The sequence below is a fragment of the Haemaphysalis longicornis genome, unplaced genomic scaffold, assembly GCF_048455015.1.
Source record: "Haemaphysalis longicornis isolate Haplotype H1 unplaced genomic scaffold, Haemaphysalis longicornis Haplotype H1 scaffold_3, whole genome shotgun sequence".
Classification (NCBI taxonomy): Eukaryota; Metazoa; Arthropoda; class Arachnida; order Ixodida; family Ixodidae; genus Haemaphysalis; species Haemaphysalis longicornis.
Window position 1 is genome coordinate 200,366,376 of NW_027526335.1, and position 14,460 is coordinate 200,380,835.

The 14,460-nt window shown below is 45.6% G+C and overlaps 1 protein-coding gene across 1 annotated transcript in view; it reads left to right on the forward strand.

Annotated features, from left to right (window-relative positions):
- The window catches only part of LOC144175645 (sodium-coupled monocarboxylate transporter 2-like), a 42,159-nt gene that overhangs the window by 10,831 nt on the left and 16,868 nt on the right, over positions 1–14,460 (forward strand). Inside the window, exons 5-10 of the mRNA XM_077704695.1 lie at positions 671–828; positions 2,423–2,563; positions 3,653–3,782; positions 9,501–9,589; positions 10,812–10,921; positions 11,570–11,637. Coding sequence (XP_077560821.1) covers positions 671–828; positions 2,423–2,563; positions 3,653–3,782; positions 9,501–9,589; positions 10,812–10,921; positions 11,570–11,637 — 696 coding nt within the window. The remainder of the gene's footprint in view (positions 1–670; positions 829–2,422; positions 2,564–3,652; positions 3,783–9,500; positions 9,590–10,811; positions 10,922–11,569; positions 11,638–14,460) is intronic.

Below are 14,460 nucleotides of genomic sequence, written 5' to 3' on the forward strand. Positions count from 1 at the left end.
CTAAAAAAATATGAAATGCAACATGTATGAACCTTTCAAGTACTGGCCTTCCCCGTTGCGCAGGACAGCAATCTTACGGCACGATTGCTTTTACAGAGCCGCGGCGAGGGAATGGCAAGGTCCTTGTTTCGTTACCGAGAGTGTGCCATTTTATTTGCTCATCCTTGCATTCTGCTCGCGCTATAAACACTAGCACAACTTTGTAACATTCATGCGCTACCCTTCCTCATTTAATGACGGAGGGAGCCTTGCAAATGTTAACTGACTGGAAGAGGGAAGCGCATGAACAGTTACAAAATTGATGGTGCGAAAAAGAAAAGCACCGAGTGGCGTTGACCACGCATTGTCAACAGCGGATGGTCGAACCATTTGGTCGTGAACGGGAAACCGTTATTTTTATTGGTTCATTTCTAAGTTCGGGTTCAGCGTGCTAAAAAATAACTGTTTGTGTTCGTGTTCAGTTCAGGCAAAAATATGGGTTTGGTTCCGGTTTTCGGTTGGCATCAGCTGCGATTCGACACCCTGCTTTTTAGATGTCAAATAACCTTATTAATGAGCTATAGCACTGCCTGATGGGAAATTTCGCACGATGTCCAAAATGTTTCTACCCTGGTAGCTGCCCAAGTTCAATTTGGCAGTTCTGAATTCTGATCTTTTTTTTGTTCCCCAGGGAGGACTGCGAGGTGTTGTCTGGACTGACTGCGTGCAGCTCGTCGCAATTTTAATTGCCCCATTAACGGTAATCGCAAAGATCGCCGTCGAGTCTTCATCCCCGACGTCAACCATTCAGCCATTAGAAGACTTCAAGATCAAGGACTATATCGCAAAGTAAGAGCACAGATTTTGTTGCCGTATGTAACGTGCACTGGAGGTATAGCTTGCATGACAGGCAACGTGGTTAAGAAGTATTCACGATTCATTATTTTCATATGTACAGTATGCTCCCGTTTAGACGAACCGGAAACTGACAATAAAACTCACGTCAAAAACGAGGAGCCAGCTGACACCAGCATCGTCCTCAAATATTTATTCGTCGACTACACGTGCAGCCCACCTTAAGACGCGGGTCAAAATCACATTTAAAAATGCAGGCGTCACTGATGCCTTGCAAACTGCTTTCCAACAGGTGTTTTTTTACGAAGGTCAGTTGGCGCCAATTGAAAAAATTGGCCACGTATCTACTTCTTTTGTTGCAAATGTCGTCAAAAGACGATAGTCTTTAGCGACTTTTGCAAAGTAAATGCCTCCCTTCGCTTTCCCACTCACCTCTCATGTTGTTCCTCGTGCGTCGCGCTAGTCCCAAGCTAAAGACGCCAAAGGTTTGCTTAAATCATTTTAAATTTCCCGCGTTCTACTGCTCCAAACCGGGTGTCTCGATGCCAACGCTGCCGTATGGCGAAGACGCGTGTGAATCGCGGCGCCCTACTTCAACGTTTATAGAACCGCGTTTCCCTACTCCACGTGTGTTGCAAGCAGAACGTGGAACCTATCTAGTGGAACCTTTCGTAACGGTTGCCGGTTGATTCCTTAAAATGCCGCAAGAAGCTATACTGGCGCGGGCGACAGCAGGCGACGGCAAAGTGAATTTTTTTCTGGAATTGATGAAGTATTTCATTCCGCCAATATCAAACATGTACGATTTTTTATAAAGGGACTCTGCAAACATCACTTCTGTATTAATTTGTTCTCTTACATTTGCGTAATGTCTTGTTCTTCTTCAATAATGTTGACAGGTATGAACACTACACCGGACTTAGACGGGTACATTTAGCTTTGACTATATAAGACTATTGCGCGGGCATTGTTTTAGTTTGGCCGGGTGGCTGAATCGAGTCACAGACAGACAGACAGACGGACAGACATATAACAAACCAAAATTTCTAGGTTTAAGTAGCCCAAGAAAGACTATCGTCTTTAAAAGTCGATCGAGCCCTTCGTTCAAGCGCTCGCTGAAATATGTTACTCCAACGCTGTAGTCGGGATTCGTGATCAACACTGTGTAGCAGAACACCAGGTTTAAAAACAAACCGTTGTCTCTGTGCTGCTTCTTAAAATTTGCGCCCTACTACAGGAAACACATTTTTATAAGGGAATGTCTGTGCTCCCACAGTAGATATGCATTATGGGCCGGGGTATTTATTCGCACTTTATGCAGACCAGAGTAATTCTATCTTCTCGGTTCGTCTTTTTCTAGGTTTACTGCGCATACGTTTCAAGCTGTTCTTCACATCTGTGTACACAAGGATTGAGCACGGTTACCTAAAAAAACATTTGAGATGTCATGGTGCAGTTTCGATTTCCTCACTTCAATTTCGACCAAACATAGTTATTCACGTGAAAAGATAAATATTTCAATCGCGGCAGTTGTGAATTCTACATAAATATTATTAGTCAGTAAGTCGCGCACTTCATCTTCCAACAGCTTCAGTTTGGACCTGACAAGCGACGAAAATGTCTGGTCCTGCCTCCTTGGCGCTTCAGCAACTGCAGTATACCGACTATGCTTTGACCAAGTCTTGGTACAAAGGCAATTGGCGTGCCGAACACTGAAAGAAGCGAAAAGGTATGCATAGTGGCGTTTCAGTTACCCGGATTAGACGGTTGTGCATTGATTTCATATGATGGCTCAGTTTCGCGAAAGGAGCTGTCGCACGAGCTGTCAATCTTGCCTATGCTTAAAAATTGTCGCTGCGAAGTAAGAACTGCTTCAATGATGCGAAAAATTCAGCGGCATTTGCCTTTGTATGCACAATAAACCTGCGCAATGCGGTAGCATTGTACAATGCTTTAAGTAAAAATGAACGACGCCTTTTGATGTTGTCTACTATGGCTTATTATACTTATGTTTTGCGATGCATTGGTTTGCACTAGCTTTTTTGCTTATGCGGTAAGGGGATTGGGTTAGACCAGACATAGCGACGAAATGTAAAACGTTCCTTAGCTTTTGGGTCTGCCCTGCGGTCCTGCTATATTAGTTTGGTAGCGTTCGGGTAGCGCGAAAGAAATGACGTGTTTCTGGGCTCTGAATACGGAGAAAAGCGTTCGCATAGGGCTAAGCTCCAAGTTCGCAAAGGAAAATGAAGAGTGGTTAACGCTTTCCTAAAGATGCAGCAACTGTTCCTCAATTGTTTTTTTTTTCCTTTTTCCACCTGTAACGTGCTGCCTTCTGTGGTTTATTGTGATTTTGTCATTTGGAAGGGTAGTACATGCGTGTGCCCCAGCTCTTACAGGGCATAGACGGAAGTGTATAATAGCTAGCATGCAAACCCATTCACGTTTAGAGCACGCTGACGCTAAAAAGTATCTATTAGTTTTTTCACCTAACACGAAACGCTGCATCAGGTTTTCCTGGCTACCGAAGGCTCCCACTATTGAAATGATTACAGCGGAATTTTCGTAGATAAGTTATGGTATCCCAAAATTTATATCCTAAATTGTCAACACCTGTAAACACATTCTTTATGCTCCTCCGCATACGCCCAATTTTTTGTGACCCTGAGTTACAGAAGGAGCGTAAAAATATGTAATAACTTTATCTGTCTGCAAATTGTAACTCAGATGGAACCCCTCCCAGCCCGCCAAAGCACTTCGTAAATATGGATTTCTGGCAATGGAGCTATTCTTCACTGATTGTTTGAAAACCGATGCGCAGGGCCACTCTCGCAGGGACGTTCGTCCTTTTTGGGGTGCAAGCGCTATTAACTGCCATGGGATTTGCTCTCGTCATATGGTTTCGTGGTTGTGACCCTGGGTTGCTCGGCCACATCAAGAGTATCGACCAAGTAAGGGCTATGCTCTTTTTGTGATGCAAATCTGTTTATTTAAACATTTACAAACCGGCTAGAGAAACGTTTTGCTGAAAAAGCAGCCTTTCACGGAGCACATTGAATGCTAAACTTAACAAAAAGGAATGTACTTTGAACATAGTCACATTTGGATCTTTAATTTCTGCAGTTTTTACCGTAGCTTAGAAGGTTCAAACTAAGAAGCTTTCTAGAGCATAGTGGGGATCCGTTATTTCATTAAATTAAGGTTGTGGGTAGTAGTCGTGACCACAGAGCGCGTGATATTATGGAGGCGTACTATATTATTAAGGAAATTCATAAGTATCTCAGTAACCCATTACAAAGCTTGCGGGGCACTGAGGCAGAGGATTTCGCTCTTTTTTTAGGAAGACTGTGACAACGTTGTGTTTTAATAGGGTTGTCTGTTGAATAAACCAGGGTGTCGAACCGAAAAAAATACCGGTTCGGTTACGGTTCGGGTACGGGTGAAATAATTTCGTTCCGGTTCAGTTCCGGTTCGACAAAATCACGTACCGAACCGGTTCGCGAACCGGTTCGGGAGCTTGAACCGGTTCGCGAACCGGTTCGATGAGTTGAATTGTCACTGAAATTAGAAAAAAAAACATTTCGTAGTTTAAAGCGACAGTAAAATCAAAACACAAACAAAAATTCAAAATGCTGCTGTTCCCCAAGGGCAGTGGCGCAACTGCAAAGCAAACTTTAAACAATCACGAGATATTAGAAAAACAAATGAAGTGGTGACGATTTACCACCTACTTTCTCATCCAGACTTTATGTTGTCCTAGCGACTATTCATAAAACCACCGCCAAGAGATATGACGGTGGGATATATTTTCTGCCCTTTCATTTTTTGTTGAAATCGCAATCGTCGCTATGGAATCGCGCATCACGCTAACCTTGAAGCCTCAAATTTAGGTCTGCGTACGGGCGCGTTCAAATATCAGCGCTTTATACCAATGGCGCACATTTTTTCATATTTGTAACAAAACAGAAAAATCCTACTACAGGCACATAAATACTACCAATGAATTAGATCATTTCGTCACACTGAATAATTTGTTAGCTGCCACCTTATCGAATGTGTTAGCCACACTTTTGTTAAAAGTAAGCTTTAGTTAACGCTCAGTCACTGCAATACTGCTCTGACCACTGCAATTCCTTTTGCGAAAGCTATACTGGATGTGTGCATTACTATCAGTATGTCATCGTACCGCCTGACCCCCGGCCATTGTTCCGTGTGCTACATTGCGGAATCTTGTAACAGATTATGCTGTTGCAAAATGAAAGGGAAATTTGACACGTGGAGCATGAGATGAACTTTTTCGGCTAGACGCTCTTTAATTCGTCCACAGCAAGTCCCCTCCGGCCCGCCACGGTGGCTCAGTGGCTAAGGCACTGCTGAGCGCGAAGTCGCGGGTTCGATTCCCGGCCGAGGCGGCCGCTTTTCTGCTGGAGGCGAAAAGCAAAAACGCTGGTGTGTACGAAGTTTCGGCGCACGTTAAAGATCCTCAGGTGGTCAAAATTAATCCGGAGCCCTCCACTACGGCGGCCTCCTCGCCTGTGCTGGGTCGGCGCGTTAAACCCCACAATCAAATCAAATCAGTACTCCCCTCCGGAACGAGTAGCACCGGAAGTAATGTAGCGAGTTGGGCAGCCAGCACAAGTGCACCTTCGAAAAAAAAAGCAGATCTAAAAGAGACAAAACTGCAGAACAAACAGAAAAGAGAGAGAAAGAGAGAGAAAAGACTTTATTTCCGGTCAGACTAAGACCTATTGGTGTTCTTCAGCCAGAAGAACCATGCTGAGCTGGTCGTCGAGGGCCGCCGACGCCAACCACACCCGCCAGTTGGGAAGAGGAGGGTTAGGGTAATGAGGGGACTGCTGGGCGACTGGACAGGAGAAGATGATGTGCTCAACATTTGCGTACGTACAGGCGCAGTTGGGACAGGATGGGTCTGAGCGACGACGATAGAGGTAAAGGCGTGCCGGAGTGATTAGAGTGTTCAGCTGAATTGCCCGAAGGGTGTGTACTTGTGCAGTAGATAAGGAAGTGTGGGGTGACGGAAGGGTCTGAAGTAAGTGTCGGAGATGCTTGTAGTGTTGTTTGAGGGTTTTCTTGTAGAAATATGCCTCGTCCGCTAAGGGCGGGGAAGGCCAAGGGATCACCGGCGCCCGGCTAGTAATCTCGCGGGCCAGCTGGTGAGCCAGCTGATTGCCGGTGATCCCTGAATGGCCTGGCACCCACACCACAGCAACCGAGGCAGGGGAGAGGAGCGAAAGATTCAGATATGTCGTCATGGAGATCTTCGGGAAGTCGGTTGTCGCGAAGAGCTCGAATCGCCGCCACAGAGTCAGAGCAAATGCGATAGCGGGGAGAACGGGGTTGCAAAGTGAGTTCTCTAGCTGCGTGGACGATCGCCGCCAGTTCGAGTGCTAAGGGTGAAGTAGGATGGTAGAAAGGGCCTGCTGTGGAGGTGATTGGGGGGCCATCGGAGCTAGCCATAATGACACAAGCAGTGGAGCCCCGAGTAGGGTTATATGCGGCGTCAACATAGCATGTGACAGTGTCCGGAGAGAAGGGTTCGTGGTGGTGGGCACGAGCTTGTCGTCTTCCCTCGTGAAGGCGTGGGGTCATGTTGGACGGAATGGGGGCACAGCGGAGGTTACCGGGAAGGGGCCGTTGGGGGTTGTGCAGAGGAAACTCAATTGGCCGAATGCCCGCCTGCTGCAACAGCCAATGGCCCTGCTTAGAACCAGACAGACGGCCCAGCTGTCGATCCCTGTGGAGGCGCAAAAGATCGGGAAGAGGAAGGAAGAGACCTGTGGCGTATACTTTCTCTGTAGATGCGTGCATTGGGAGATGCAGGGCAGCTTTGTAAAGTGTGTTAAGGGCAGACTGAACCCTTCGCAATTGTGTCTGGGCTAATGTGCAATATGGGAGAGAGTACAAGATTTTGCTGAGGGCGAAGGCTGTTACCAGTTGACTGGCTCTGCGTTCATCGAGACCACCACGCCGCTTGACAACCCGTCGGACCAAGTGAGTAACTTGTTGGCATGTGGTGATCGTGGACTTCATGACATGGGTGAAGGAATGGTCTTGGAGGGGAAAGCCCAGAACACGGCAGGAGGAAGCACGGGGGACGGGGGTACCATCAAGGGTAAGCGACAAGAGCGGGTTCACAGATCGTTGATATTTAGAGCCGGAAAGCAAGAGCAGCTCAGATTTTTCTGGAGCTGCTTGCAGGCCTGTGCGGGCAAAAAATCGAGAAATGAGGTCAAGGCCTCATTGCAAAGTGAGTTCCACCTCCCCTGGAGACCCATGAGTGCACCACAGTGTAATATCATCGGCGTAGAGAATTGAGTGAAGGTTCGGGATCTCGGACAATGCTCTGGCAAGAGGGGAAAGGCCGAGGTTAAAGAGTGTAGGCGATAATACAGCTCCTTGAGGAGTACCGCGAGTGAGGGTGATCGGTGGTGATAGTGTGTTCCCCAGCCGGAATCGAGCCGTTCGGGAGCGAAGGAAAGAACGAACGTAAGAGTAGAGATGGGAGCCACAATTAGTGTCTTGGAGGGGGGACAGGATAGCGTCGTGAAGGAGGGTATCGAAAGCCTTGCGAACGTCCACCGTCACGAGCCCATGAACTTGGTGCCCTGATGGCTGAAGGAAAGTTTGCTGAACAGAAAAGATGATCGCTGGGCGAATGGGACAGTGTGAGGTACCGGCCTGCCTTTCTGCACATGTCATCTGCTTTATTAGTGTTTCTGCTTCCAAGACAAGGTCAAAGCCTGCAGTTTCTTGCCAAGGGATTAAGTGCGCACCTTAACAGTTTTCCCTGACATATCTGTTGTTATTTACACTTGTAAAAAACGGAGCTTGTCCACTGTACTGTCCTAAAAAATGGTCGTGGGTAAGGGACATCGAAGCCACTTGTGGTCAGCAGCAAGCGGTTTAGCCACTGAGCAGCTCCTGCGGTCACACTTGTCAAGTATTAACAATTTGCAGGTGTCGGACCTTTTAAAAAAATTAATTAATGCAAAACGTTTGCACACATCGGGTATGGGCTTTCGCTGCTGCGCACTGGAGCACTCCTGCAGCCTGATTGTTCCACTAAAGTTGCAGCTATGGAAGGGCAAAGTCGTTTTATATCCCCTGCAAGCTGCGGAGAATGACATTTCGTTTGGTCAGCTTGCACTACGCTCGCACTTCCAGCAGCAACAGACCATTGCTACATTGGTGCTCATTCATTTCCCTTGTTGTTACATAGAGCGTGATAGTGTTCAATTGTCTGGAGGAGAAAGTGCGCCAGCGGGTACGAAGTTGATGGTACGTGAAAGAAAAAAAGGCCTGAATTGCATTGACTGTGCAATGTCAACAACGGAGGGTCGAACCGTTTCGGCATGAACCGGTAACCGTTATTTCTTTTTCGGTTCAGTTCCGGTTCGGGTTCAGTGTGATCAAAAAATAACGGTTCGGGTTCGGGTTCAGTTCCGGCAAAAATACCGGTTCAGTTCCGGTTTTCGGTTCGGTTCGGTTCCGGTTCGACACCCTGGAATAAACACATTGTGACTTAGCACTTTTTTTGCCGGTGATTCCTGTGTCCTTCACCGGTATATGTTGCGCTCAACTTTAAACATAAGGCATCTGGCCCGTCACCAAGCATTCTTATGGTAGTCGTTATATGGAAATTGCACGGGACCGCCTTGGTCGCACTACCGTCTGTGTCACCATAACGCGAATTAAGCTGATAAAGCGGTATGATAATCGTGCTGGAGGCGTAAATATAGTACCGCCTTAGGGAGTGTGTTATTGACCGCCGATCATGAAGTTTCGTTACACTTTAGTCGACACCTCGTATTTTGTGTCTACCGTTCCTTCGGCTTCACTTCATTAAGCAAGCTATCGGTCCAACATTTCCACTTGCCCTGCTGAGGTACCTCCAGATATCCCTAAAAGTTTACTACAGGTGCAAAGTAATTTTTAAACACCTGTCTGTCTGTCTGTCTGTCTGTCTGTCTGTCTGTCTGTCTGTCTGTCTGTCTGTCTTCTTGTCTGTCTGTCTGTCTGTCTGTCTGTCTGTCTGTCTGTCTGTCTGTCAAGGTTATCCCCATTCGAAGCATGTTAAATTTTCCACAAAAATATTGTTGCATCTTTTTTGTGTGGCAGTCACGGAAATTACTTAGAATTTTCACTCTCATTACGCGGCAGTGGACCACTGTCGCGCGGATACTCTGCCGGAGTATTGAGGACGGCTCATATTTCATGTCTAAAAGTTCATCATTTGGCACAAATAATGTTTTCCTCATCATATACCTGTTGTCCTGAATAAAGCTGTCCCTATAGTCTCTGTCGGTATCAATATTTGTACTAGTGTGTAACAAAACCTTTTGTAAATCTACGCGTAACGCGTGGTAATTCTAGAAATGACTGCTCTGTAGTTCCTCCTAGAATATACCCTTCTGAAGAACCAGGCTAAGCCCATGCCCTTTGCTACCTATCCGGCCGTCAACACTGCCACGTATATTTCATTGGAGGCTTAACCTAGCTTAAGTACCATAAAATACAATTTTAGTACCCACAGGAAGCTTGAGAAGTGCTAATAACTACGTGCCCTAAACCACGCTACATGTACCAATACACACAATGCTTGCTTTTGCTAGTTTAATAATAATGCATACGTATTTTTTATGCCACAGATCCTGCCATACTATATTAATAAATATTTGGTAGACCTACCTGGCCTTTCCGGGCTGTTTCTCGCTGGTGTGGTGTGTGCGGCAACAAGGTAACCCTCCACTAGCTAAGATACGATTCCTATTACTCAATACTCATTGTAATTGGTGAAAGTGTACCGCATCCATGGTTAAAAACAGGCTGCATTCCAGGTCTGCAAGCTGCAATAACTATTTGCGGTTGAGGGGTTGGCAATGACGTGCGTAACAACTACATACATGCTAATGCGTGTAAAAAAACGCGCTTATTAAGTGAAATAGACGAGGTTAATGAACCTCTTAAAATAGGTGCAAAACATTTTGTGTACGAATGAGGACGCAATACACAGCAATTCCGCTGCCAATGGCTGATTTTTCAGCCTTTATTTTTTGATATAGGCTCAAGATCTGCATAGGCTCAAGATCTGCCATATCCATTCCTTGTTCAGCTAGGTGATCACTTGTCCAAACCAGACTAATGTACAATATAGACGTTCACGATATTACCTCAATAAAATCAAATTTAAATTCCCACATAAACTTTGAATACCACAGTAATCGTCTCAAAGTGCTCCACTGAGTGCAAGAAACTAAAAATTGTTTGAGGGAAAGCATTACAGGAAGTTAATTGATGGTGAAGCTGAAAAACTCCCCTTGGGTGGTGATGGTGAACTGCATCTCGACCGTTCATAACTTACACCGGCACACTGGCTGCGCTGAATTAAGGGCGTTCCCACGCAGAAGGAAGTGGTAGGAAATTGTCCATAGGATATCAGGCTTGGGGACGGGGATTCATATACGAGTGGACGTACACCGTTCTTTTAGCGTTGGTGAGGTAATTGTTCTGATAACTTTTACTACGCAAAGAACAGTCAGTCCGCAGCAATTTCGTTGATGAGAAAAATCACTGAGAAATTCCAGTGGTAGAAACAATTACTAATGATCACCCTGATGCATGTGGTTGAATTGGCACCGCAAGTCTAATTTTTGTATCGCGACAAATTTGTGTTGAGGTATGAGCTCCCTTTCATAAATACTCCGTTGTTATTCCCCTCAACGTTGAAAGTACTTGAGGGGGAGAGAAGAGAAAGCGTTCCTCGCAGAAGTATAATAAAGCAGTTATAATGTACATGGCGTATTAACAGACATAAGAGCTTGTGATAACCGCGTTCTGCGCCTTTTATTAACTACTTATGGAGGGAGCAACACTCGCAAGGAACTTGCTCATTTATTCTAAACTACTGACTTGTATATTAAACTCCGGGATTACTCCAATATTTACTTCTATTTGCACAGCACAGTGTCGTCAACAATAAATTCTCAAGCTGCGGTTTTGTACGTGGACGTCATCGCTCCTCGATATAAGAACGCTGAAAAGCATGTGGTGTGGATTACACGAATGACAGGTTAGCCCTTACGTCTTCATTCAGCTCTTGCTCTAGAAGAAGCATTGCTTGATCCTTCACTGTGGAGCTCAAGTGGCTTTGGGCGAAGGTGTAGTCTACTGAAACAACAAAACATAGAAACGTCTAGAAAACAGGTCGGATATGACACATCGGATAGCCTAAAAACTATGGTATGAAATGTTACATGGAAATGGTACACCCATAGGGACTGGCTCAAAAGTATATCAGATGGTAGACGGCCATTTTACAAAACCCAGTTGTACGTTCATAATGCTCATTATATATTATCAACATAAAATCAATTTGGCGCTCTGCACGTTTAAGCATACCGCGGCTATGTAGCACAATGCAGTAGATGCCTTAGGATTATTTGGACCCCATGGTAAAATTTACGTCCGTCGAAACATCAATGCATAACTATTTGGTTTTTTTGCCTCCACAAAAATAAACGGTCGCCTTGGCCAGAAGTATATACCCAGAAGCCGTGTTTAGCCATAGTTGGCGTAGAAAGCAGTATAGTTATGAAATTTTTTCGCGTCATATATCATGAATACTACTTTTACAGAAGGAATATCGCCAAGAGATGCTGTCGATAGTACACTTACACGTCAATTCGAAGACATTTCAGCCAGCGTTTATTTGTTACAGCCATTGCCATAGGCCTCGTCATGACCGTCTACAGCACGATTTTTGTTTATTTGGGCTCTTTGACCAAGGTAATTACCCACGTTTGGAAGTTCACTGCACCTAAATTTCGAAGTTGGCTACAGATGCAGAAGCAATCTAACGCCGGTTTTTCTAATTTTCAGATTTATCAGCAGGATTGGCTGTGTGCAGCAAAATTGATATAGTTTTATTTCCTTAGGGTAAATTTCTTGTTTCTGGAATTTTAGCAATGATGGAAGTTCTCATTATTATAACGGCTAATAGTCCCCCCTCTGCGCATTATGTATTTTGGATGTTGATGAAAGGCGTTACTCGGTAAGAGGCGGTTCCCGTCTTGGCCGTACTTTTGTTTGCTTTTTTTCTTTGTTTCAATCCGAATCAATTGAGGGTGGCTCATTCAAAGACCTCTGTCATTTTTTAGCCCAAACCCATTTTGTACGTTTTCTTTACTTTTTTACATCCTACGGAAAGAACTTCATTGACACTATTAAAAAGAGTAAAAATGTCCACATCGCGCCAGTATACGGTCTGCCTCTGACCGGAAACAGCCAGCAATGATACTGGTGGGCCTGTACACGAGCGGGTCACTGACTAACTAAAAAATGGTGGGTTTGTGATCATCGTTCAGTTCATGGGCCACCGAAAAGGAATCCCTGATGCACAAATTACTAGTGACCGAACTGCCATTACCTAGTCACCTATGCATACCTCAGCGTGGATTTCGGGTGGGTCACGTGACGCGTGGATGTATCACGAGATCTCGGCGAGAAATGCGAGCTGGGTAAGGAGAGGGAGGGTATAGTGGTATAGGAGAAAGAGAGTAGGAAAGAGTGCAGCGAAAGGGCCATGGGAAGTACGGAATAAAACGAGAGAGGCGACATTGGTGAACAGCAGGGAAAGGCGCGGATGGGTGGGATACGTATGCGAAGGAGCGGACAGTGAAAAGAACATGAAGTTTAATGGGTGAAGGAGAGGAGAATAGTCGTAATCAGAAAACGAATGGAGCGTGGGGATGAAAGTAGACAGCAAGGAGAGGAAGAAGGAATATGGGCAAGACGAAAATGAAAAAAGTGTAGTGCGGGTGCGGACGGGAAGGGAAGGAGTAGGAGGCCAAGAACTACGTGGACGAGCGCCTCGACGGGGATACGAAACATATTAGGAGGAGGAGAAGGGGTTGATGGTGACAGAAATGGGAGCTGGTACAGGTGATGAGAAGGTGTGATGGAGGGGGACGAAAAAATAAACAAAAAGCAGCCGGAAGAGAACGTGAGTTTTGAGGAGAGTAAAAATTATTGCGATTTGGAGAGGAGCAGAATAGATTGAGGGGAAACTGGGTATGTGTTGGAGAAGAAGGGGATATATAGAGGAGATGGGGAGGAGAGGGAGGATCAGATAGCAGGGCGAGGTTGGGGTAGGCGAAGTGGTAGTGTTGAGATTGTTGGACAATATAGCGGGAAAACAGAGGCGTGGCGAATGCGAAGAGGGAGCGGGATAGGAGAATGGTGTGTGAGGAGGGGCATAAGGGGTAGTGAGGAAGAGAAGAACAATTGTGGAGTGGTACAGAAAGGACTAGAACGACCCAGAAGAGTAGAAAAATGTGTGCGGCTGGAAGGAGAGGGACGTGTTACGTGCACGTTAGGTAGAAAAACTCTCGGCTTTTCATTCATTCACAGCGTAGCAAGCAAATAAGCAGCCAAATATGTAGGAGGACTGTTTTAGCTGTGCTGCATGGTGCTTATCGCAATTGGTTGATGCACGAAAAGGTTGCAGGGAACTTCTGTATTTTGATGGTATTAGATAAGAAACTGCTGGGTGGCATTATTTGTGAGTGCAAACATAACGGCCTATCGACAGTTCAAAATGTTCTTTCTCTGCCTAGTAAAGATGTCGCTGAAGAAAAATTATCTTTACGTGGAATTGATGTTATAGGGCTCAAAATCTCTTATCTTAGATCTGCGAATGCCGAGGGTTCACACTGTTCTGGAACAGCAATTTTGCTTCAGAGATATAAGAAGATTTTGATAGTACCGACGACGCCTCTCGTTCTGATCTTCTCGTCCTGTGTGTCTCTTCCGTATTCATTAAAGCTTTCTCTCCCTCTCTCTCCCTTCTCGCAATGTTGAGAACGTGATGACAAAGTGTATATCTTTTTCCGCCGACTAAATGTTTTACAGCGATGGTGTATATGACTAGGGTTCCGTGTACTTTTCTGGCACTTCAAGAAAGCATAGTGCCGCCTGATTTCTTTATGTGCGTGGCTGGATTCTTCCGACAGCCCGAGGTGGCGGTAATCGTGCGCGCTAAAGCCACTTCAGAAGCTGCAAGTGTCTTTGAAGCGCAAGGCGTTAGTGTGTTTGTTGCATGCTTCCTTGCTTTTACTTCGGTCCGCACCCGAAATATTCCTCAAACATCCGTCGCTGTGCGATCGCCCGTGCCCTTGCCAACACTTGCAGTGCCCCCTCTTTGCCATCATTCCAAGGGACCGGAACCTGGAGTTTGCCGCGCGACACTAGCGCCATTTTTTCCCGTAGTGGCGGAAAACGGAAGTTATGGACTAAAAAAAAAAAAGAACGTGCCGAAGCTGTGAGCGCGATGCCCACAGCTGCGGCACGTTATTTATTTTTTTTTTTAAGCGTGAGCGCTTTTTTTGCTTGCCGCGAGTGTTTCCCGAGGCAGTAGGGCTCGAACGTTAATTACCTCATTTAGGTTAATTAGTTAATTATTGATTAGTCAGATTCGGTTAAAAGTCAAAGTGATGTCAATAGGGGTTGTGAGGTATCAAATGAAAGGTATCGATTAGTGGAATCACGTGGTAATAGTCATGAGGTAATCACGTGAGTCATAGATTGGGTTAAAAGTAAAAGTGATGCGAC